The 25,612-nt window shown below is 41.5% G+C and overlaps 1 protein-coding gene across 1 annotated transcript; it reads right to left on the bottom strand.

The window, feature by feature from the left end:
• Positions 1-7,792: 7,792 nt before the first annotated feature.
• On the bottom strand, positions 7,793-20,359 carry LOC147883988 (phosphatidylinositol 3,4,5-trisphosphate 3-phosphatase and protein-tyrosine-phosphatase PTEN1-like). The gene is made up of 7 exons (XM_087398651.1): positions 20,144-20,359; positions 9,654-9,830; positions 9,401-9,514; positions 9,129-9,317; positions 8,790-9,032; positions 8,605-8,703; positions 7,793-8,384 (listed from the first exon to the last, which is right to left on the bottom strand). The coding sequence occupies exons 1-7, from the start codon at positions 20,237-20,239 to the stop codon at positions 8,247-8,249; spliced, it is 1,056 nt and encodes a 351-aa protein (XP_087254777.1). The 5' UTR covers positions 20,240-20,359; the 3' UTR covers positions 7,793-8,246.
• Positions 20,360-25,612: the final 5,253 nt, after the last annotated feature.

The raw sequence follows: 25,612 nt of genomic DNA, 5'->3' as shown, positions 1-25,612 counted from the left end.
AGCCCATTAGACGCAGCTCTAATCCCCTCACTCCACGAATTTCAGTTCTTACATTTATTATTGAAAGAATATATATGTGTTCTTTTGATTATATGTGCATGAACTTTTAAGTATTCACATTCTTACACTTGCTTTTGAATGAATATTTTTTATTCTTTCAATAGTATGTGAGTGAATGTTTTGTAGTTTGTATATTTCAATAGTATGTGAATGAATGGTTAGGAAGCTTCATCGCCCTTGTCACTACCATGATTGTGGCACCATCGTTAGTGGGTAAAGCTGGGGTTATTATAAGAGGTATTCAAGAGGTGCTATTGTAAAGCTAGGGTCATTATAAGAGCACCTCCTACACCAGGCTGAATAACTCCTTACTCCAACGTGACTTGATCTTGACGGTTGGCATCTATGTCATCCAAAACTATTGTCATCAAACGCAGAGGGTGTAGACTCATTCGATGAGTCCAACTTATTGGCTTGCCTCTTCCAAGAATGCTTGTGTTTATGGAGCATGGCGTGCTCAACCTGATGTGGATGTGTAAGAGTCAAGATATCTATAGAATCCACAACATGTTTTAGAGGTTTAAAAAACAAGACACTAACACTTTGGTCCAATAACACTTAGCGGTTCACAGAGTTTCTTAGTTAGGACTTTAGCCACAAATCCATAAAGATAATTTTCTTATACAATAATTCCATTGGAGTCTGATAGATTTTTTATGTTTCCATCAACTTCGTCGCACATTATTATTGTTTTTCCTAATTTTTGGTCTGTGGCAAATTCAAAATTGTTCTTTAGTATCTCCTCTAGAAACATTAATGATGAAATATTTTGATCGATTATTATTAACTTTTCATTTGTCCATTTGCATGATTCTATGAGATCTACCCTAAACCTCATCTTTCATCCTTGTTAAGTAGTGTCTCCTAAGCAATGGAGCTATTCAAAGGTAACTCTTCTGTTTTTTTGCAAAATTATACTCTTTGAAAAGATATGGGTGGATAAAAATGCTTCTTTCAATGAGCTCTTGTTGCAACTCATCACGAAGGCTAGCCTCATGTAAGAGGTGTTATTGTAAAGCTGGGGTCATTATAAGAGCACCTCTTACATGAGGCTGAAGAATATGACGAATTGCAACAAGAGTTCATGAAAATGGCATTTTTCTCCACCTCTCTCTTTTCATATAGTATAGTTTCACAAAAAGTACAAAAGCATTAATTTTGAGGATCTTCTAGTTTTGTGAGGTACTACTCAATATGAATGGGAAGGTAATTTTAGCGTGGATTTGGTAGAGTTTAGGGGGTTGAAAAATGAAAACTTATAAGAACGATAAAAATTGTATGATGAAACAAATGGTCACATAATAATAATATTGGTGTCTATTAGAGCATGTCCTGAAGAAATTTATCTTTTGTACATTTGGATGTTGCACTCATGAAACAATCATTTATGAAAGAGAAGATTTTGCACCTTGACAAGTTTTTGACATGTCTTGACACACATGTGGCTTTGTTGGTCACTGACTTGACACACATGTGATTGCATCGATCACTCTGACAGTCATCTTTATATATGTATAGCAGTGTCCAGCTAATTATGAGTGACCTTCAATCAATCAAAGTCAATATGGTCCTTGAGGGATCCCCATTAGGGACCAGGACATATAGACAAGCAATCTATGTCCTAGTGGCATCACACACTCACAAAACCACTTTGGTGATAGTGATTCCATGTAAACCATTGCAATGGATGGAATCAAACTTCAATTACACTTTCATGCATGCATTCAAATAATCATGAGTTGGATGGAATCAAACTTCAATTACACTTTCATGCATGCATCCAAATAATCATGAGTTACCTTTAATTGTTTAAGCTGAGCTGTTCTGCCAAATTTGTACCGAATTAATCACATGCCAAACCGTTCACACGTCTTATTAATCTTGAGTATCCTTTAATCAATCAATCAAGCAATGCTAGTGAGGTGGCTTCATTCACAAGAGACAGACCACCAAATTAAGTCTTCGTTTCTAGTAAAATTATTTGTAAGAATATTGGTTTATTTGTACGAATAAAAGTATTCGTATGAATAAAATAGCATAAAACGTCTAGTTCATTTTAAATGGAGAAAAACATGATTTTATCCGATTTTTTGAATATTTTTGAATAAAAACAAAATTCGGACGAATTAATGCAACTTGGGTTGTCAATACTTTTATTGAAGTGACTCCGATTGTGTTTCCTTTTTCTACGATTGGCAAATTTATCAAAGTAATATGTGAATAAAATAGAGTAAGCTTGAATTGGAAGTTATCCTGAAGCATTTGTCCAATAATGTCTGCATTGTTACTGGTGTTTGCAGTAGCAGGGCAGTAGCTGTGAAATCTTGTCATGAAATTAGAGTTTAGAATACAATTACCTTTCGAAGATGGAACGTCATCGAATTTGATTGTAGTCGAAGGTTCTATGTACTGGAATTTGACAGTTTTTGTACCCATGATGTGGTTTGCTTTGGATTTTCTGTGTGTTCTGCCTCTGCTATCTGAGTAGTTGTATTCGTCTTGTTTGCGTATTGCTAAATTTTTTCTTTGAGTACCTGTGCATATTCTTTGACGTTGCCTTCATAGTCGTATGGATTGGAGATGATTTGATTAGTTGCTTGGACCTCGATCTCTGATGTCTGGTCATCTTTTCAAGGTGTCGAGGGTTTTGTGCCCTATTACACTCATGCCGGCTTTTGCTGGGATGTTGCACATCATTAGGCGGCCGACTGTTGTGGTCCTGAGGCTTTTGTTTGTGATGTTTGTCGTCTGGAGGCCACAAGTTTCCATCATCATTGCGACTATTCCTACTAGTGTCTTTTTGCCGACTCCATTTTTGTTGTACCATATCTATTGCATGCGATTGAGTTTAGAGATGTTTAGAATTTTTTTGTAAGTGAGGTGTGTAGATGGCTTACCAATCCTCACAGATTTGGAATATGTTGTATTGAGATTTTGATCGTTGGTGTGGATTGTTTCGGGCGGTAGATGCTTTTTGTATTCTATGTGAGTTAGGAAGACGTAGGCTTCGCGGATCCGTAGAGCTGGACACAGATCTTTCTCCTTGTAGTGTGTCATGTTAACTTTGTAGTTCTTTGACAGCCTTTTGTTATACCTGCAGGAATGTAGATTTGATTAGTATGTTTTTTCTTCTACAAGATCGGAATTAATAGTTATGTAAGGGGAATTCTTACTCAACGAAGTCTCCTAGATTGTCGTGGCCGATGACGAAGCCCGATCAGAGTAGTTTGTAGAGCTCATTTCCTCCACGGATGCAGAACCTGGATAAATAGTAGAATGTGAACCTTCTTTGTAGGCCACGAGGAGATGTCACAGCAGAGTCTATGTTGCTTAGTATTAGGCGTTCGTCTAGAATGCCAATCACATATGATTTTGTGTGGCTTCTTGAGTTTTTGTCCCTTACTGATCGATTCACGGAAGCAACAAGAGCTTGCTGACTACTTCGAAAGATAGGATTCGTGCATATGTTGAATGGTGCCTCGGACATTCCTGTCTGTGCGATTCTAATTTCTTGTTCTTTCCTGATTATGCAACCAAAGCAACGATACATGTTCATAAGACTTTCTGCTGGATACAGTTTTCGGTTTAGCTTTATGACCTGTAGAAAGAATTGCTTGAGTAGGTTGTCGAAAGAATTGCTTGAGGAGGTTGAGCTTTATGGCATGTAGAAAGAATTGCTTGAGGAGGTTGTTGAGTTGTCGTAGCTCCATTGTCTCGATCGGTGTGGAGGAGTCTATTCCCTTGGACTTTCTTCAGTAGTCGAATCTACGTCACACTTATTAGTCCTTCATTATGCTGCGGTTTTCTCCTCCCTTTTGTATTTCGTTGACGATTTCATTGTCAATGTCGAGTAACGGAGGAGTTGTCGCCTCAGGTGTGGGATCGAAGATCATTCGAGAAGGGGCTTGGAGTTGCGTGTATGTAGATGGTGCATTGCATGCGGATTTTGTCGGCTGTGGAGGGCTTGCATGTGGAGATCAGAGGGCAAATAATGGAGGTTTGATTGCGGGATCGTTGGGAAGTGGAGGCCATAGCTCAAAGGACGGAGCTTCAGACATGGAGAGGACTGCGGAGTGGAGTTTTTGATGACGGAAAGGGAGATGAATGGCTGTTGGTGAAGAGGAGAGATGAAGCTATGGAGGGAATGAAGAGGAGAATGGCTGAAATGCATGTTGGAGATGGAAGGGAGTACGAGACAGGTGGGAATGCATAACCGAGGCAAACGATGAGTGGGGCGTGTGGTGGCGCTTGATTACCTCGCAGTCTGTCTACAATCGCAAGAGAGGGAAGGTGGAAACTAGAACCCCGGCGGAAACCCGGCCACCCCCTGGGTAGGTTGAGAGTCAGTTTCGTCGGTTTTCGATCGGGAACTTCGGACTCGATTTTCCAGCCATTAAGGGATGCAGGAGATGGCCACGTGTAAATTTTTCATTGGATGCTTTGGTGGCACTTTAGCTGGTCTCGCGAACGGGATGATTTGTTGGCATGAGAGGTACTCTGTGTCACGCCACGTGTACAGACAGTCTAGCGCTGGTAATTGTGTGCCGTTGGATCAATGTTTTGATCCATATTGGCGGAAGAGCACTCACTTATGACCCATCTGTCTCCGTGGATTTTGCAAAATGTTGTAATTTATCCGGTTACACTATCGACAACTCATTCTCATTAGGAAGGTGTGCGAATCGCATGGTCACTGTGCAAACTAAGCACCATGGAGAAGAAGGTGGAGATGAACACCACCTTGGAGAGGAAGATGAAGAAGAAGGTGACAAGAAGACATGAGGGAAATGCGCAAGAGATGCATTTCCCCAAAATCAAGGCCACCTCTAGCCGCCTTGATTTTGGGGAAATTCCTCCCCTAGGCATTTCCCAAGAGTCAAGGTCCTCAATTGCGACAACGGAATAATCCTCACTCTTCCAACTCAAAATTATGGATTCCGAGCCATCTTCCTACACTGATGGCAACTTGAGCGATGAGAGAGTGATGGTGGCAACCCACTCGTGATTATGCAACCTCTCAAAAAGAACTACATACGATCAGATGGCTCGAAATAAATTCCTATCGCCCCAAGACCTTGACGATTTTCGCACCATCAAATAATCGTGTTGATTACCATGGCAAACAAAGCCAAAGTCACCCCCCACCAATCACAAATTCAAAATAATTTATTCCCAAAAAGAAGAAATTTTCCTTTTCATAAAATGACCCCTACTCTTTACTCAAGCCTACCCCCTAGCGTAGGCCATAAAAGGAAAGCAATCAATTCAAGGAGGAAGCCCTTCAAGAAGCTCCAAGAGGCACGGAGCAACTGCACTTCAAGTGGTAAGTTGTTTGCTTATTGGAGCTGGCTGAGCATGTTCAAGTCCTATTGCATGCAATGCAGCTCGACAAGCTGCTCCTCGATGGGATCATGGGTGGGTGAGTCTAGGTGAGTGAGGAAGGGGGGGGGGGGGGGGGGGAGAACAGCCAAGAGGGACTCCACCTACAATCGCAAATATGGGTCACACATGATAAGGAAGCCTTACCACCGATCCCACCAATTGGTATAATCAAGGCTATCGAATGAGATCGAAAGTATACAACAAGGCTTACTTCCATATATTTTAGCAGGCCATGAATGTAAAGTAACGTGTGCTCGAGAGGAAGGGAAGAAGAGGCAAATCAAGAAAGTGATTTACTCAAAGACAAGCTCACCAAAGTGAAGCAGGTCATCAGAAGAAGAAAGCATTGCAATGAGGCAACTACAGAATGATAGGTCAAATAAGTAAGGAAAACATCCTCCTCAAAGAGCATGTGGAAGTTCTAGAGGCTTAAGTGGATCAAGCAATAGGTAGAGTGCTCATCTCCGATCAAAGCTTAGGCACGGGTAGCCCAAGTTCACAAACAAGGCTGCTAGAGTCTTCAAGAGTATTCAACAACTTGATGATAGATATTGAGGTCACTAAAGTGGACCAAAAGTTATTGTAATCGAGGTAGTTGAGTGCCTTGGTTACTAAATGGTAGAGTGCTCATCTCCGATTAAAACTTAGGCACGGACAGCCCAAGTTCACAAACAAGGTTGCTAGAGTCTTCAAGAGTATTCAACAACTTGATGATAGATATTGAGGTCACTAAAGTGGACCAAAAGTTATTGTAATCGAGGTAGCTGAGTGCCTTGGTTACTAAATGGCTTCATAGGGAGCTCTCACTTTCAACCAACAAGGCATTAAGCCTTTGAATATGATTTGGGAGCCATATAGCTCAAAACTAGTGCAGAGTATTAAAGCTCCGTGCAGATTGTAGAACTTAAGGAAATTTGACTCAAACATACACAAAGGCAATGTACAATACTCTCTTTCTCACAAAACAAATCTCAACTCTAAAAATCTTACTCTCTTAAAGAAGTCTCACATACACATGAAATCTTGAAGAATGCCTCACTCAAAGGAGAGCTTATGGCTTGACAACGCAAGAGCTTGAACCACTCTCTACAACAGCTCTAGCTTTAATACCATGTAGAAGATTGAGTTCGAAAGGGTAAGAGACCATGTAGTGCTCACAAGATGACTGAGTGTACACCATGTTATATTCCAAAGAAGCTAGGATATATACATGGTCACCCTTTAGGGTTAGGGTTAGAGTTTGTCCCATGAATCCTATCCCTAACGTTAGGGTTAGGATTAGGATTGGTTTTTGGAGTAGGGCTAGCTTGTCCCATGAACTCTATCTCTGTTCAACCTTCAACATTAGGGTTAGGGTTTGTCCTATGAACCTTATCTCTATGGTGCAATTTATACCATTCTCAACACCCTAAGGGATGATTTGTCATTGATGTGCCATACGAGCTAAAAAAGGCAATGTCTTTAAAGGCTTCAATCATAGTTAATAGCTATTTTCTTTGAGAGATTATAGACTCCAAATCCACCATCGATGATCACTCTCTTAATGATGGTGTTCTTGATCTTAATTGAGATTATTGTAACTGAGCGATTATATGGTAAACAAACTACTGCAGTTGTTGACATCCCTTCTCAAGATTGCTTCTTGATTCTCAACAATAACATATTTGGTGGTGGCTGGTATAGTAAACAAACTATCAACTGTCTACATCCCTTCTCAAAAACGCTCCTTAATTGTCAAATGCCTTCCATCTATACTAGGTCCTTCCCTATCATTATGTGCATATAATCTAGACCTTCCTTTATTATTATAAGTCTCTCTGGACGGATATGCTACCCATATTAGATATGCTTCATTCTAGAAGCTCTCATTACTTGGTTTCTCCACATGCAAGCACATTCTTGGCTCTATTTCTTGGGGTCATACCCCTCAAATTATATGTCTAGGTTTCTTGGCAGACTTTTGTCTACTTGCTTCTTAGCGAATTGATTGGGCAGCCTCATGTTTCACTTTTATACGAAGTTCAACAAGTCCCTTTGATAATTGGACTTATAAGTACCCTTGGCTCATGGTGAGGTCTCCACATCAAACCTCCTCCATCATTGCCTCTTTTCTCCTTAGGGCTTTCAACTTTCAAACTAGGATTTCAATTGCTTTTCATTGCATTGCAATAGATCAATTTTACATTTGCTGTTTGTTTGAATCATTGTCGACTCTCCTCTTCGCTAACCACTGCCAGTATAACTTGGATATAAAAAGCACTGCACACACCCATGAGTAAGCAAAAAAGAGTGTTTTTTCCAATATTTTTTTTTAAACTTCTCTTTTAAATAATGACTTTATTCATTTAAAAAACATCTTCCAGAAGCAGCTGCTGCAGTGAGAGACTCCATAGCAGCAAAACAATGCAGTTAGCTTATACCAAGACCAGAAAACCTTTGGGGTATGCGAATCACTCCTTACACCACTGAGAAACCCAGTCTGTATGTTCCAAGTATATGTTGCTTCACCAAGCTTTTCTAGCTCCACGTCAACCTACTTACTATCTGGGCAGCCTGCTGATCACCCCTTACACCACTGAGAAACCCAGTCTGTGTTCCAATTAATAAATATATGTTGCTTCACCAAGCTTTCTAGCTCCTTGTCAACCTAATAGCTGGGCGGCCTTCCTCTTGCAAAGTTTGTTATGTGCGCATTTTCTACTAAGCTAATTTAGGACTTGGCCTGCTTATTATAATACACCCCAAATTGCCAATCCAACTCCTCATAATTAATGTGAGTTCATCCTGATCCTGGTCAATACAAGTCAAAAAGAGTTGTTGGAATCACCCCATTTGGCTGGGTCAAAAGGTTCAGCAGGTCCAAAAAATATCTCTAGGCAAAAGCTTGGACCACAAATAGACTTTGCTTTGCCTGTCACTTTGTCTAAGTCACATAGATTCAACTGCACATCCAGGGGATATCATGTTAGTAGCAATAGAAAAACATCAAGCTTAATGAGCGATAATACATATAATTGCACATCCCTCTTTAACAGAAGATACAACATACAATCATCACAATAGTAAGCAAAGAAGTAATCAGTAACATTAAAAACAAGGACCAGTCAGAACAAGCTTTACTTTCGGGCTGCCATCAAATGCTGTTAATGGACACATGCGCACCTGTAACATGCTCTTTGCTATGAATGCAGTATTGAAGCATGTATGAAAAAGCCGACGACCACTTTTGTCAGAGAACACCAACCTTACATCACCAGAAACCTGCCCACAGAGAAAACTTTAGTATTCTGGCAGGCCTTCAGCCTGAAATCACGAATGGAGACTATCGCATAGATAAGGCTGTATACCGACAAAGGCCTGTTGAAATAATGATCAAGGCAGGTCTTGTTGTAAATCACAGGTTTCTCTGTATCCATCTGCACAACCAGATGTGGTGCTTCCTCATTCTCTGGTGTTTCATCGTCACTGCTCTCTGTCGGGAGAAAAGAACAATAATATCGAGGACTGACAGTCCGAAGAAAACCCTTTTTAAGCTCTTTGCAAAGTCCATTTGCAACTGCAACAGGTGGTTGATACAGATTTCCTGGGATCTGTAAAAACAAATCCTCGTCAAATTTGTGTGTATCATGTTCCAAGTAAGGTTGTATAAGCTGATGCAAATTAGGTGTAATTTCCTTGTGGATTACCTCCTTCAGCTCGAAGATGGTAAACTTCACTCCATCTACAAACACAGTATCATATAAACGTATTCTTCGAAGCTCTCGGCTCCTTGGAGGAGGTAAATGTACCTCAGGAAGACCATTCTGGAGCACATGTGAAAAATCAAGTAATTTACTCCAATATCTCACATACCGCCTCTGACTGGCTATCGTAACCTGAAACCCATTCAGAAAAAGCATGAGATGATGAAGTTTGAGGCACATTCCCAGAAAACAAGAACAAGCGTCTTTGAACGCACTCCTTCATTGTTACGTGTTCGTCTATCTGCATAAAGTTGCAAGGCTTCATCAACAGGCATCCCCTCGTAGACAAGGTACGCGCACACCATACAGCCAGTTCTCCCTTTGCCTGCCTGCTCCCATGACATAAATCAAGCATCACCTCCTGTCATCATAAAAGGCTTCTCTCAAATTGAGTTTATGAGACCTATGACGGAATTCTAGTCTTTAGAATGCATCGTGAGATTTATTCAGCATCAAAATGAAGCTTACCATACAATGGACGACTGCCACATTGTCTGGGTCATGTGCAAGCCATTCGTTGACATTTTCACAGAAAAGTTTGATCAAGGAAAGAGGTGGGGCTTGCATGTCATCAAATGGTAAAACTTCCAAGCGTCCATAAAATTGCATTGGATCGTAACAGGCTTCAACACACAAGTTGTAAACCTGGCACGTGCAGCCAATAAGCTCAACTCATAATTTAAGTCCAAAAAAACAAACAATGTTGTTCTGTGTAAGAACATGCAAAACTTAATTATGCTCAAGGGTGGGTCTGCCAAAACAACTTGGGTTAGTTAAAATATAAAGAAGCTTATACCTAGATGAATCCAGAAACATTCCTAATCTCAGCCTCTAAAAAACACAACATAGTGCAGTTTCAATCTCATGATAGTCACTCATAAAGTTGAAAACCATAAACTCCATCACAGATAGCGAGGACTAGCTACTATGACATCCCCACTGACGTCATCAGCGCCCAACAGTAAGTGTAGACCATAGTATAAAAATATGCTCTCACACATACAAATCCACATGCCCACACATACTGGAGCATCCATTTATACAAAGTCTTCATATTGAGTTTCTGTCGGCACTCCAGAGGTGAAGGGCAGACTCAGCCACGACAAAGGCTAGCACTAAAGAAGAAGGCTAATCAAAAAGTAGTCCAAAATCTCTTCATTCAAGCTACAATTGCTTGTGAAGTCTAAACGATTTCATTTTAGTCTCTCCCAAACAAGCATCAAAATCTAGCTGATAGGGCAACACACAATTTAAGATAGAAAGAATTATCGCAATACCAGTAGGCCGCAACATGGACGAAAACTTCACAAGGTGAAATTTGCATGTCTGCTAATACGGCAGAAGCATATACCTAGATGAATCCAAGAACATTCCTAAACTCATCCTCTAAAAACATAACATAGTGCAGTTTCAATCTCATGATAGTCACTCATAAGGTTGAAAACCATAAACTCTGTCACGCATAGCAAGGACTAGCTACTATGACATCCCCACTGACATCATCAGCGTCCAACAATGGGTGTAGACCATAGTATAAAAATTTTCCCCATGATGAGTGGTTGAGGTTTTTTTTCCTTGTTAAAGTCATCATCGTTTTTGAATAAAATAGAAAGATGAGTTCTATATTGTTAGTGGTAACTGGAGCTCGTCCACGCTAGTCTAATTTGTAGCTAGAGGTCTCAAAGGCTGAAGGGGGGGGGGGTATATGCGCCGCTGCTTTTTACTAATTCTCATAGTGCCAAGGTCCATTAAGATTCGGGCAGTCAAGTCAAACCGATGTTTCCTTATGTTAGAGACCAATCTTTAATCCTGCAAGAAGCCGTTGGAGGTTTGGAATAGACCATGAACAGAGGCTAGACTCTGAAGCAATGCACTGAAGATTCACATGGAAGAGTGGAGAACTGAATAGCCACACTGTAAATGGTCGCAAACCCTTAAAGCAGGCCTGAAAATGCCGTCAGTTCGAGTTCAGATTGTGCATCCGAAGAGGGATTCATCTCAGTTGTACCAGAAGACAAGCAATTCCTTGAGGCAAAACTAGGTCTAAGCTTGGTTGATCCTCAAATTATTCGGCAACTACTAAGGATAGATCATACTAGAGAATATGTCGAGGACATCTGTCTTAAGAAAACCACTAGATTGGGAGAGGTACATCCCAATAGTGAAGCCTATGACTATACTAAGCTTAGATAGAAACTTTAGTCCAACTTTTTTATTTCCCTAGACTTTAGAAAACATGGATGGCATATAAACTAAGAACCCTATCCCTGATCTTAGCAAAGCTATTTAATGAAGCAGTTTGCACCAGTTTCCCTCCCCACCTAGACCCTTCACAACATCGTCTGCAAGACCATTATGATTGGGCATGTCAAGCCCAAGGTTTATGCCTCAGCACTCAACACTCAGGTTGGTCAGTTTGCAGAGTGGGAGGGTTTCAAAGCTGTTGGACACGTAGGATTTCGAGCAGACCATGCAATGACAAATCCCATTTTTATGCTAAGAGGTATCATTGAGGAGGCTAGAGTACAGAAGCAGAGGATTTATTATTGCATTCTAGATTTTCGCAAGGCTTTTCACACAATGCCATGACCTAGAACTACTCAAGCAACTACATGATTTAGGGGTACTACTACAACTGAGACATCATTTGGGCAGTATGGACACTCTATGAGCCCGTATCGAGTAAAATCACGACAACGATCAAATGGACAGAGGAGATCATGGGCACGATTGGGGTCAAATAGGTCACCAACCTTGTTTGGCCTACACACTGATGCTCTTGAGTCATTCATCATGATTGTCATGACGAGAAATCACTAATCCATGATTAATAGACATTAGAACATTATTATATATTATTATATGCCAATGGTGTAACATGTATTTGTTTTTTGAATGGACACCGACCAAATTGTTATGGTGGTGGATCATCTCAGTAGATAGAACTACTCGAGCTGGAGCCACTGCTTCAGACAGCATCAAATTTGGACATGTGACACTTATTTTATTAATAAATATGTGCACCCACACGTCTAGGTCCTAGGGGCAATAGGAAGGTAAGGGTGCATTAAGGTGCATTGAATGATAGATACATGGGTCATAGGCTAAGGGTAGGTGTAAATGGGAAGATGGAACTTGAGTGATCTCAAGGGACATTAATGATATCACACTTTCATTGTGAATCTCACATAGCATTCTCTCTATTCATCTTGCATTCATCCACCATCCCTCCCACACCTTGCATGTAGGTCAAAAAGAGAAACAAGTACTCTCACGAAGGCGCTCTTCCCCCATTGGAGGGCCAATTGGCCTTCAATTTCTGCATCCATTGCACACATTTGCATTCTTGAGAAATCTGGTTCTTCACAATGATACTAGGCACATCAGGCTCACCCTTAGCCGGGTATTTGATCCCGATTTCTATTGTATGCAAATGACGTGGTTTTACTCCCCGATCCAGCTGACAGTCTCCAGCAAGACTTGGATGCACTTCAGACTTAATGTGAGACACATGATCTGAAGGTCGACCTTGGAAAAACCAAGGTTATCAGCTTCAACATGTCATAAGTAGTCACCCATCGAGAGAAGTTCACCTTTGATGGAAAACTAGTTGAGATTGTTGCATCTTATACATACTTGGGCCTTCTCTTTTCAGGCCCAATATCGCTTTACGATGAGACCAGCTATGCAAGCTTGATTGTGTACAAGGTACACCGCACTTGCCAAACTCAAGCATCAGTGCTTTCAATCCCATTTTCTGATCTCAAGACCAAGTCTCCCCTCTTCGACTCGTGTTAGCTGGGATGTATGGCAGCCCCTGTTGGGAGGTAGATCTATCTGAGACAGATTGGTCTTGTGCTCAGCTGGTTCAAGTCCCACATTACATTCTAATCGCAAAGTTTGCAGCTGATACATCCTTCCAGGTGGCCACATATCTTCTCAAAGTCAAGAACTTTGGCACCACAACATCAAGATAGTGCAGGCTACCTTGGCTGGCCCTAACCTCATCCATGGCAATAGACGCAGAGGGGGATTTAAAGGGGTTCGTATGATCAAACATGTAGATGGTTCACAAGCCTAGGACTCCATATGGATAGACTACTACTGTTCAATATAGCCTTGAAGCCTCGACCATCCACTCAGCCATCATGAGGTGAACCAAGTCATTAGAGAGGACATCCTATAGCTCCACATGTAGACGACCTAGCTCACACCCTACAAGATTTAGATAAAACTCAGACTCTACAGAGATTATTGCTAGATCTCGGAGAAGGGCTTCATTGATCCATCTGGCTACACTGGAATCCATCTCCCACATGCCTTGAGCATCTCGATTGCAAAGGTGACAGTTCCGAGTGTCCTCTCACCAGCTATGCAAAGGGCATGGGCATTTCTACGCGACACAGATCTATACTTTATGTGACATGCCTTGAGGATATTGCACAGATGACAGTTCCAAGTCTCCTCTCACCAGCTATGCAAAGGGCATGGGCATTTCCACGCGACACAGATCTATACTTTATGTGACATGCCTTGAGGATCTCGATTGCACAGGTGACAGTTCTGAGTCTCATCTCACCAGCTATGCAAAGGGCATGGGCATTTCCACGCGAGACGGATCTATACTTTATGTGACATGCATGAGACTAAATCAGAGGAGTACATTGCATTCAAATGCCCCATGTACTATGAGATATGTAGACGACACTAATGTTTATTCAAGAACGGATTTGGACCACTTTCAGATTCCTTAGCCCATCCCGATTAGTGACAAGTGGCAACCTTTCTACTTGAGGCCCAACGACATAGAGATCGACTCCTTCGATCACAAAAGTAGAAGAGCCCATCAGAGTCTAGCTGGAGGAAGATACTTCTTCCTCCTCAATGACGCAGAGGCGGCAATGAACACGACACAGCTGAGACCCAAATACCACGACACGACAGGCTCATCCTTGTGTTGATTTACACATGAGGACTGTAGATATCTTCTCTCTACTCTTTGACTTGAGAAGACAGACTACTAGAGTGACGGGGACCTCGCCAAACAACGAGCTATCTCCCAAAGACCACAAAGAAATAGAGAGGGGGCTAAACAAACTGACTAGATTGAGCACCAGCGATGTCCTATTAGTGATTTACTTTCTCGATGACACCAGACCCGAGCCATTGTCAACCGAGATCATCTACTCCTCAATAAACCGGTTATGTATGTCTCCCCCAAACACCATACAAAGGTTCCGATACTCTGCTAGACAATTGACCAACTCGCCCATTAATGGAGACCTCCCCCCACTTCTCCCTTTTTTGGCTCTCATATATATGGACAGTCATATATGTACTCACCCACTTTCACTATTAAAAATGAAGAGGATATGGTTCATCCTCTCTTGAGCAATGACACTCAAAAATCGTGATAAAGTCCTAGGAGAACTTGTCGTGTTCAATTCTCATGATCTTTGGGCATTGTAAAAGCTACTCCATCTTTGAGAGATTCTTTTGCAAAGCATTTTATTGTGCTTCATCAAATGCTCCCACGACACCGGTATGAGCTTCTACATTGACTTTTTCATCATCATCATTATACAGGCCCCAAGATGCAGTACCACAGAAGCGTCACTGCATGGACACATTCTTCATAGCCGTCGATGGGTATCTCTGGGTTTACTTTTGATTTTTTTTAAGGGTTCTACCCAAGATGTCCCCTAAAAGTGAATGTAATAATATATATTGTGTTTGTTTTTTGCCTACCTTGATTATCAAAGGCTACATTTCCTATGTTGAACTCTCTTTGGGGACATTTCCTACATAGACCGATGTATGATGCTAGGTATGGGACTATCACCACACTTGGAAGGGAATTTCCAAGAAGTGGGTGTCTTCGTCCCTTGCCCTCTGAGTTCTCATGCATCCATGATAAGACTTGGAGCCTCTAACCATAGACCTTGTGTGTCTAGTTGGGCCTCTATGTCATATTCAAATGTTAGCCTCTAAGTTAGCATTGGGGGGCATGTCTAGTAGAGACATCGTAGAGTTTGAATCCATCTTGCAAAATGCGATGGAGTCAAGGTAGTTGCTTCCTTTGCGTGTTGGGTCTCACCACCTTCGCTCCAAAGGGGGTTTGTTGGGTATTCAAAGTCTTGTGAATGCATACATACATGTGTGTGTGGATAGGTTTATGCCTCTTGATGAGTACAAGGGCCTTGCCTCTTGGTGAGTGCAAGAGTTAAGTGTGTGACATCATAGACTAGGTGAGATATGTGACATCATAGGTGATGTCAATGAATGAGCCCTTGTGGCTATAAAGCATGTACTTGGTGAAGGATAATGAATCAATCATCATTGTACTGTGCGCGCTGTGATCTGCTCTCTCTTCTCTCTATACAGAACATGGATATCTTCCATCCACCTTAGCTGCACTTCTACAAACCCAAAACTTATAACGCTTGAGATTCTCAGTTAATACAACATTTTAGATGTGAAGTTGAAACCCATTTTCAGACTCAATTTCGTAAGAACTTGATGAATTCATGCTGCACATTCTCATCAATGGAAGATTCACCTGCTCTCTCCAAACTCTTAAGAGGCGCGAGCTCGGGATCACTGTTGTATCATAATGTACTCATTACCAACTTGGATTACGCAGAAATTGAATTCGTTTTTGTTTCACTTTTTGGCTCTCTCTTTACTTTGGCAAAGGCCAGCAGCGTCGCACTTGAGATTCGGAGTTATCACAATGATTTAAATGGGGAGGTGAAACCAATTTTCAGAATTCAGCATCCTCAAATTTGCAGGAGAGGGAACACAACCACGTATAAGCATAGCATCTAGCGTGAATGAGGCCCACTTTCCAAAGCACCACATCAAAGAGGTGTCCATAAGTGATCTCCAAGTAGGAAAACAAAATCAGAGGCTAGTATTGGCCACGATTTCTGAACGGTAGGCTTGGATCAGCAGAAGATGGCATGGAGGAGACAATTTCACAACAGAAACAATTGTCTAAAAGGAGCCTCCTACAATTTCACAACAGGAACAAGTGCCTAAAAGGAGCAAGAGGCTTTGAGAGTGGAATCTCAATCTTCTTAAGTTGGCAACAAATTCCAATTCCACCAAGGTGCAGTCAAAAAGCTGATCATTTCAGGTAACTTGAACTTGTTGCGATTTTGCTGCAGCAGTGTAGAGCCAAATGCAGGCACAAAAGAAGCTGGCAGGCAAGAGTTAAGAGAAAATTCAACAATTGTCAACTAAAGACTGCTGCTATGAGGCTCGGGCAAATGCAGGTGAATCCTCAGAAAGCCACTTGGAGGAGGAAAGCAAAAGTCCATTAGATCGATCTACTAGCAAGGATATCTTTAAGAAAAAAGCTAAAAAGAAATGAAGCTAGCTATCTAATGTTGGGATATCTCAAGGTGTATGCCTCAGGCACACCTTATGTTTCTATGTGTGAGTGCTAGAGGCACAGTTAGGTGCCCACAAGCACAGTTAGGTGGTGGAAAAGCCTCTGAGCTTGGTTCTCCACCTACAAACGACCATTGCCCAAACCCTCTGAGCTGGAAACTCCTCTAGTATGGGCGAACTTCCACCTGCAAGCAATTGAAGAAAAAACGTCTGTGGTGGCTGCCATCCTCCAAACAGCGAATTTCTTCTGTTGCTCAATACTCCCTGCCTGCTCCGCCATTGCCTGAGCCCTCTTAGGAGTAGATGGGCGACCTCAAGACGAAGATTTTGAGCCATTTTTCAAGTCATTTGGTTCAGTAACGAGGGAGAAATCGTCAAAACTCAGTTTCAGCCTGTAGCAACTCTCCCGGGCAAAAGTGCGCACCATTTCGTCCAACCTCTGTGCTGGACCTTCTCTGGTATATGAGCTTTCTTTTGCTTCAGAAAGCCCTCTTTTCCTTGCTTTGAAGAGTGAGCTACAAGCCCTCCAAGTTCAGCTTTTCATTTTTGACAGTTTTGGACAAGTTTTGAAGATGATGCTACATAAAATGCTACTCTAGCATTTTTGGTCTTTTGAAGTTTTCAATAACTTCATTACAAGTGTTGCTTCAGTTTTGTTTTGACTTGCTAGACCTGGTTGTGATTGGAAAGTGTTTATTTCATCCACTTCTATGAAGCATGTAAAAGGAAGCATCATTGTTTGAAATCTAGTCACTACTATTTGCTACATTAAATGCTTATATTTTGAAGCATTTCAGTTGTTATTCTAAGCCCTGTAAGAGAGAAGACACTACCCAATACTTGGGTTAGAGCCTCTCATGGCTTGCTTATGCAAAATATGTGAAAAGCCAAAACATAAAGCAATGTCTTGTTATGCTACAAAGGATGAAAATGCCAACCTGACTTCCTTGTTGAAGATTGCCAAAACAATGGTTGCCAAAAAGGAAGCAACTACAGAGATCTACCCTCTCATGGCACTTTTATTTGACTCCAAGTACAAGAAAAAGATGAAGCTCAGATACCTAAGATATGCTTCTCTACACAACTATGGAGATGACAAGATAATTGTTCTCTTGAAGGATATGACTTTCAGATCCACTTGTTCTATCATAGTACCATCTTATAAGGCACTAGACACTGCCCATGTGGTAAGACCTTGCCTTGACATGGATATTTTGCCTCCACAAGATGAGGCATCCCATGAAGATTATGCATTTTAAACTCATCTCTATGTATGCTCCAGATCTCTCTTTTTATGTCAAGGTACTCAGCCTGGATAGTCCTCCAAAATGAATGAAAATAAACTATTGTGTTGTGTGTGTTTGTAAACACCTCTGGTCACCTTATGATGTAGGCCATGTGTATGTTTTGTTCCATGGTACCTCTTGCAGACATTGTGTGCATGTACATGCAAGGGAGATAACCATTGGAAGGTCTGTTTGTATCCCTTTCTGTTTACCTTACACCCAAGGAAACCCTTGCTAGCATGAGAACCTAGCCATAGATTTATCCTTGACCACCATGAGATGGCATGAGAAACTATGAGACTAGATGTATCCATGACATAGCCTGAGGCATTTCCTTGAGGGGGGGTTTGTTGGGATATCTCAAGGTGTATGCCTCAGGCACACCTTATGTTTCTATGTGTGAGTGCTAGAGGCACAGTTAGGTGCCCACAAGCACAGTTAGGTGGTGGAAAAGCCACATAGGATGATTGAGAGAATCTAGGAGCAGATTGAGGAGATGATTGTGGAGCTTTGAAGTCATCAGTGATGTCAGTGAGCATGTATGAGGTGCCTACTTAAGGACCTCACTCTTCTTCATTCTACAAGCAAGTAATGCAAGTACTCTGATTTTGTGTCCACTCTACTCTTTCCTTTCAGTGTTCCAACATCTAAGCCATACTATGCTTGTGGCGAGAGGCAACAGACTCATTGAGGTTAGTTGGGAGAAACAATGGAAAATGATTGACTTTAAATAATTATACCTTTAAAAACTTTGCCCCATGGGCCCTCTGCCTTAACAATCAATCGACTAATAATTTTACCTTCTGCTAGAGATCTTGAATCTAACCCAACCTTGCGCATGTAATTCCTATCCCGTGCTTGTGCTTTGAGCCAAAGAAGTTCCATATTTGGGTTTATCATTTGTTGGCCTCTCAAGAACAGCTCAATCCGTAAAGTCAGTTCCATAGACCTACACCTCACCACAAGCAATCTCAGTTTGCATTGTATCTCCCCCAATTCCTAAAAATGATGGTATGTTACCATTTCTTCGTGTGGAAATTTGGTAGCAAAGGAGAAAGGATGATGGGCAACAATTGGGAGACCTTGTGGGTGGTAGGCAGCATTGATTTCTGGGGATGGGATTCCATGGAGCTCCGCTAAAGATATGCACAAGTTGGCATTTTTGGGATATAACTTGTAGAGATCGTGAGAACTTAAAACTCTTATGTCTGTCGATTCTAAGGCATTCTTACATTCTTTTGACTTACTTTTTTTGTAGGGGGGTGTGTGAGTACGTTCTTTTGAAATGAGGCGACACACACACCGTCTGCTGAAAATTCCGCTTGGCTGGCTAATTGTACTGGCACAAATCGTGACTCTTCATATGACTCCGGAGTCTCTACAACTCTCGTGCCATACAGCTAGCTCTAACACCTCGTATATTACGGGTAATTTGTTGAGTAACTAGAGGCTTTGGAGTCATACAGAGGCGAAGAAGTAGTACAGAACTCAACCTATTATGTCTCTTGAAGCACTGGAGACAAATGCGAAGAAGCAATTTACCTTTTAAAGCAGCATTCTCGCAGAGAAAAATCCCTTTCTGGCACTTCTTAAAAAGTGTGGGTAATGACCGCACAGAGGCATCGCAAATGCCTCAAACTTCAAAAAAATAATTTGTCAGCACTCTTACCGACAATAGTCCTGGTTTGGTGAGTTCGCGACAGATCGTGTACGACCGCTGCCAAGGCAGCTCCTAACCGGCTTCTTATGTTTGCCGCGGGTAATTCGAGGCTGAATTTGCATATCACGCGTCTTCGTTAAAAGAGGGAGTCGAGGGAGACCGTTTGCCAGCAGGTGAGCCAGAATTCCATCAGAATTTCTCACATTCAATATGAAACGATCGGAGCGTAATGTTAAGTTCCACACTTCAATGAGTCAGAATCGCTTTGATTGACAATCAAAGGTTGTACCAAGTCTCAAAGATCTCTTCGTTAGGCGGAGTTTGAACAAATGTCATCCGCCAGGGTAAAAAAAAATGGTTCCAAATGGAACGTTGTTGGCGATACAGTTACTGGTATTTTATGCTACGATTCGTAGCATATAGAAGATGCGGAATTCCCACCATTCGCACCGCAAGAGGCTAGTTCGATTGATCACAAAAACAATTCAGGGATATCGACTTGGATTTCGAAAGGGTACGTCGCAAGCGTAGGAGCATGCAAAAAGAGGATGGAGAAAATGGCGATTGCCTGCGCAAATCCGACACTTGCGGACAAGCTCTCAATGGAAAGGAGGTACCTTGTAATGAGATCCATGCCGAGCGTCCAGAGCGCGTCTCACTTGCCACATGGGGTTCCGGTAGAATGCTCGCATATCCTCAGCGGGAAACGACATCGCCAGCAATCGATCGGTGATGTAAGAGACGTCAAGGTCAAAGCCGGCGAGGACGAGGCGGCGTCGTTTCTTGGAAACCAAGGTACGGAAGTAGCCGATTCTGGAGAGGAAGCCGAGGAAGCCAGGGCCAGTGAGGGAGGAGGAAGAGGCGCCATGGGAGAGGCGGGAGGTGGACGAAGAGGTGCCCGTGGTGGAAGGAGGGGGAGAAGGAGAAGGGGAGGGGGAAAGGAGAGGCGGAGGAAAAATGGGAGGAGGGTGAGGTTAAAGGAATTAGGGCTATGGCGATGGCGGGGTGGGGGCGGCTATGGCGATGGCGAGCTCGCAAATGCAGAAGAAGAAGAAGAAGAAGAAGAAGCAGCAAAATTAAGAAAAATGAAGAAGAAGAAGAAGAAGCAAAATTTAAAAAATACCCGAAAGATGCAAAGACGACGAGACAATTTCTATTATATTTTATTTTTTAAATTTCTCTCATTTTATTTCTTCTTTTTTTTTTTAAGAACTGGACCGGAAAGATCGCCGTGGCGCCTGACCAACCGCCTGTTATGCCATGTCATCCCATTGACACGTCATCGTGACATGTGTTTCGACGTGTATTCATGGCCGCGCTCTCTCTCTCTCTCTCTCATTGACACGTCATCGTGACATGTCATCCCTGCTGACTCACTTGCAACTTGCAAGGCCCCTTGTGCTTCCACGTGTGTTCATGGCCGCCCCCACCCCCCCCTCTCTCTCTCTCTCTCTCTCTCTCTCTTTGCTCCTTTCTCTTCCTCTCTTTCTCTCCGGTTCTTTCAATCTTATAGACCCTTCACAGTCTCGACGCCTTTCCCACGAGGAATCTAGCAAGACTCCGACAATCGGTCTAGCCAAATCCGACCAAATTTTGATCACACGTGGCCTTTCTCGATCATCATGGGAAGCGAGGACGGGATGCAGAAGCAATGTCACCACGTGGCATCTAGCCCACCACCTAATCCATCAATTTTCGAGAAGCACTTTCTGAATTTTAGGCTGGATTCACACACAACTAGCGCCCACGAAGCGGGTGCAAGAGTCTGGCTGTTACGATACGAAAATGATGTCCACTTTTCCAATTCACACAGGGCGGACGACGAACTAAACATATTATAAATGCAGAATACCGTTTGGACCAATAGTGTGGTGGGTGAATGGATGACCAACAACCTTGACAGTCAAGGAACACACACTCCCTCCCTCCCTCCCTCCCACTCTCTCTCTCTCACACACACACACATACTCACACATGTAGAAATATTAACTAACACGCAATCTAATCTAGTGTGGTCCATTTCAACTTCATGCACGTGAGGACCTCATAAGTCCAAGTGCACATGATGTCCACCCATCAGTGTAAGTGTATCATTTGCAATCTACCTCCTAACTTGACAAGCACATTGTCTACGATGGCATGGATGTTCCGTTACTCTTAAGAACTCATAAGTTGTTTTTGTAGTCAAGATTACCACTATGACCTCAAATGATCCTTAAGTTGAAATTGATTCCTTTGGAATGAATGTGCATGGAAGTAGAGTGATTTGCATTGTCTACAATGTGTTCCGTCATAGAATTCAACTAGGGTTTTGGGTGTCGACCATAGTTGCCATGGTTAAAGTGTTCTTCGAGACTTTGAAATGGTGTTAGATAGTGTCGACCCGGTTGTTCGTCATGCGGTCTGTTTGGTGGAAGCTTACCTGATTGTAAGGTAGAGCCCCTTTTGCTCATAGCAACTGAAGCCATGGGGGTATCCCCTATAAGGGCTGATTTTTGTATGGGTCTTTTTGGTTGAGGCTGACCCCCCCCCTTAGAATATATTTTGGCAAGTTTAATTTATTTTATTTAAAAAAAAAGACGTGAGTGATCTATGATAAAGACTCCACATATACATTACCCCCTTCCTAAGTCTTTAGAATGGACAAACAATGATTGCAATGTCCACAATAAAAGCTACAATTGTCTGCAGATACATCACATAAATGCAACCCATTTCTAAATCCATGACCCGCTCTATACTCTTTTCACGACATTTCAACACACGCTTGGATGGTTTACTTGTAAGGTAGAGCCCCTTTTGCTCATAGCAACTGAAGCCATGGGGGTATCCCCTATAAGGGCTGATTTTTGTATGGGTCTTTTTGGTTGAGGCTGACCCCCCCCCTTAGAATATATTTTGGCAAGTTTAATTTATTTTATTTAAAAAAAAGACGCGAGTGATCTACGATAAAGACCCCGCATATACATTACCCCCTTCCTAAGTCTTTAGAATGGACAAACAATGATTGCAATGTCCACAATAAAAGCTACAATTGTCTGCAGATACATCACATAAATGCGACCCATTTCTAAATCCATGACCCGCTCTATACTCTTTTCACGACATTTCAACACACGCTTGGATGGTTTACTTTCAAAAAATAACATTTGAGGGCATGCACAAACAAACAATACATGAGAGGACATCATGAAATAGTAATATTCCTACAAAAAGATTTGATTCCATCATAGCACCATGTGTCATGAGATTACCTAATCATTGTTGCAATGCAAAATCTTTAGAAAGCAAAAGAAAATAGAAGCAACTATGTAAAAGCACTCAATAAAATTATCCAAGAAGCAAAATCTTGCCTTTGGTTTGAGAAAGAAAGAGAAAATAAAAGCAGCGATGTAAAAGCACTCAATAAAATTATAATTGAGCAAAAATTTAGTTTAAGGGATTCCCTTACATATCGATCTTTTATTAGTCACCTTTTTAATATGGAGCCGATGTGCATTTATTAGTTCACATGAACCTGCCCACTCTAGTGCTTAACGATTATGAAAGTGCTCTCTCCACTTCCTCTATGATAGTGAAAGCATCTAAAAACACCTCGGAAAAGAATCAAATATGACACCTCTTCTTTAAGCATCATATATTCCTATTTGAGTATGGTCACACTTTTGGAGTAGAAGTGACACTATTGGAGTATGGTCACAATACTAGAGTAGAAGTGACATTATCCACATTTTATGACCACCATTCCTTCTTAAAGAGTTGAATAAACTTTAGAAGCTTCAATGTTTCAAATTAAATATTCAAGTATAATTTTTTTATAGATTTGAGAAAATAACGGCTTATTCTAAAATATCATAATAAGCTTTTGGTGTGCTTAGCAATATTGTTCTTAGCGATACATTGCAACTTGAAGCATTTCAAGCCATAAAAATTGGTGCTGCAATTTATGTTTCAATACCTCTAGACAGAGATGTTTGTGTTCTCTATCTCAATTTTGTCTCCACACTAAGAATAATAATTTCATCTCTAAAAGGATGGAATAAAGAAGTTTTTCTTAAGTTCAATGATTGCTTTGATGTGCACACTCTTGAGATATTCAATCTTGGATTCATTTATGTATGACTAGGATGTAGAGCACTTTTCAAACATGTTGTTTGCCTAATTAAATGTGTTCTAGTTATCTCACACAAAAGTTTAGTGAACCAAATTTCCTTTAGATGGTTAACACTCGATAGCAACTTGCTACGTAGATGTAGGACAGGGCCTCTCGGATAGCGCCAAATGGGTGGATGCATGGGTGTCTAAGTTTTTTATTATTTTAAAGCATCTCCTTAAACAAGAACTTCATTTCATTTTGGGCCTTCTACCACAATTCCCCCTATAAAGATGATGTGATCGCAAGTAAATTAGAAGATTACAAAAACCATACATGGATGAGCAAAAAACAATGTTCAAAAGGTTAATACAACAATCACGCTGTTTAGGGAGACTCTTCACGGTTCATGTTCCATGGATTGAAAGCACCTCCTTAAACAAGAACTCAATTTTGAGAACATTGCAAGGACCATACATTGAGGAGCAAAAAACAATGTTCAAATCTACTCATATTAAATGTAAAGTTGATACACTTTAGGGAGTCTCTTCAAAGTTAATGTTACATGATTGAGGATATGCCTTTTGCTACTATGAAGAACAAGCTAAGTAATGTACATACTGTCATTCCTATCTCTTCTTATAATCATAAGAAATAGAAAATACAAATGTTTCGTACAAGATAACCTAGAATATAAAGTAATTGAGAGGTGACACGTGCAGGAATGTGTTATTGAACATAGTGCGTAAAGTGGTTGTGCTTTAAAATGGTGAGATTTGTACCAAACCCTTTGATATGGTCCACTCTTATTGACTGCCAAAAAGTACAAGGGTTGGGTCGAATTTGATTTAGCAACATGGGTGTAAAGGCCTTCATGTATTGATCCCCATGCTTTTCAAATTGTTTTGCACCCTCTTGCCTATGTACATGCACACACACAACATGCACGTGTGTGCACACACACATATGCAGATGTTGGAGGAAAGGAGGAGGAGGAGAGAGAGAGAGAGAGAGAGAGAGAGAGAGAGAGAGAAAGAGAGAGAGAGAGAGAGAGAGAGAGAGAGAGAGAGAGAGAGAGAGAGAGAGAGACTATTGGCATCCTCTTAAGCTCTCCCCCTCTCCCGCTCCCTCCTGACCTTCTTCTCATGTTTTCATTGTGCCCCTGTGCCCACCCTCCTTCCCTCTTTTCGCTTGATCCCTTGTGCAAAGTCCATCCTTTTCCTAGGGCTCTTTGCTCAAAATCTACCATAGACACCTAGCCTTGACACTGAGCTGTCCTCCCCTCCTTGGGCTCAAGATGTTGTTCGTCCAAATGCACTTAAACAAAGGACATATATAGGTGTTGTCCAAGCAACAAACAAAGGAATTTTTTGCACCGACACTAAACATAACTCTTAGTTGACTCAATATGTTTTGGTATATCTCCAAGACATGTAAGCGTTTGTGGGTTGGCTAAGCATGTGAGGATGAGCCGATGAGATGTAGGTGAGTGGATTATGGGATGAGTACTTGGATCCATTATTTTGTATAAGTACACACACAATTGGAATGTGTGGTGTGGAAAGGAAATCAAAACATTATAGTTGGATAAGCTCTTAGTTTTGCTCTACTCCCACGATTCATTCTAGAGCTTCTTTCCATTTGTAGCTTTTCTTCCTTGAGCACTTTGATTCTAGACTTTGTAACATGGTATTAGACCCAAGTTTACTCCTCCCTCCTTCCTTCTTGTCGTCCTTGTTTCTTTGAAGAACATTGTTTGAAGGTTTGGTGACTGAAGGATTGTCTATGGGTTGTTGTTTTTCTATTGCTATTTTGTTTGCAATTAGTCGCACAAACATTATTTTGGGTGACTTTTTAGTCATCATTGTTTGTTACTTAGCTCGGTTTTCCTTCTACGACAATTTGCCGTTAGCATTTCTTCAACAATGTTTTCTATGGACAGTGTTCCTCAATAATAGGTGTAAGTTTTTTTGCTAGCACTGCTATTTGTGGA

Source organism: Dipteris shenzhenensis, chromosome 27 (genome assembly GCF_047967505.1).
Source record: "Dipteris shenzhenensis isolate YYH24624 ecotype China chromosome 27, Dip_SZ_1.0, whole genome shotgun sequence".
NCBI classification, from domain to species: domain Eukaryota; kingdom Viridiplantae; phylum Streptophyta; class Polypodiopsida; order Gleicheniales; family Dipteridaceae; genus Dipteris; species Dipteris shenzhenensis.
This window is presented reverse-complemented; position numbering and strand designations above follow the sequence as displayed.

Excerpts from the sequence above, each read along its gene's own strand:
- LOC147883988 (XM_087398651.1), bottom strand. The coding sequence starts at position 20,239 with ATGTCGTTTCCCGCTGAGGATATGCGAGCATTCTACCGGAACCCCATG. Across the intron at positions 9,515-9,653 it reads TGGCAGTCGTCCATTGTATG|GCAGGCAAAGGGAGAACTGG; the intron begins GTAAGCTTCATT and ends TCATGGGAGCAG. Across the intron at positions 8,385-8,604 it reads TAGCAAAGAGCATGTTACAG|TTGAATCTATGTGACTTAGA; the intron begins GTGCGCATGTGT and ends CTGGATGTGCAG.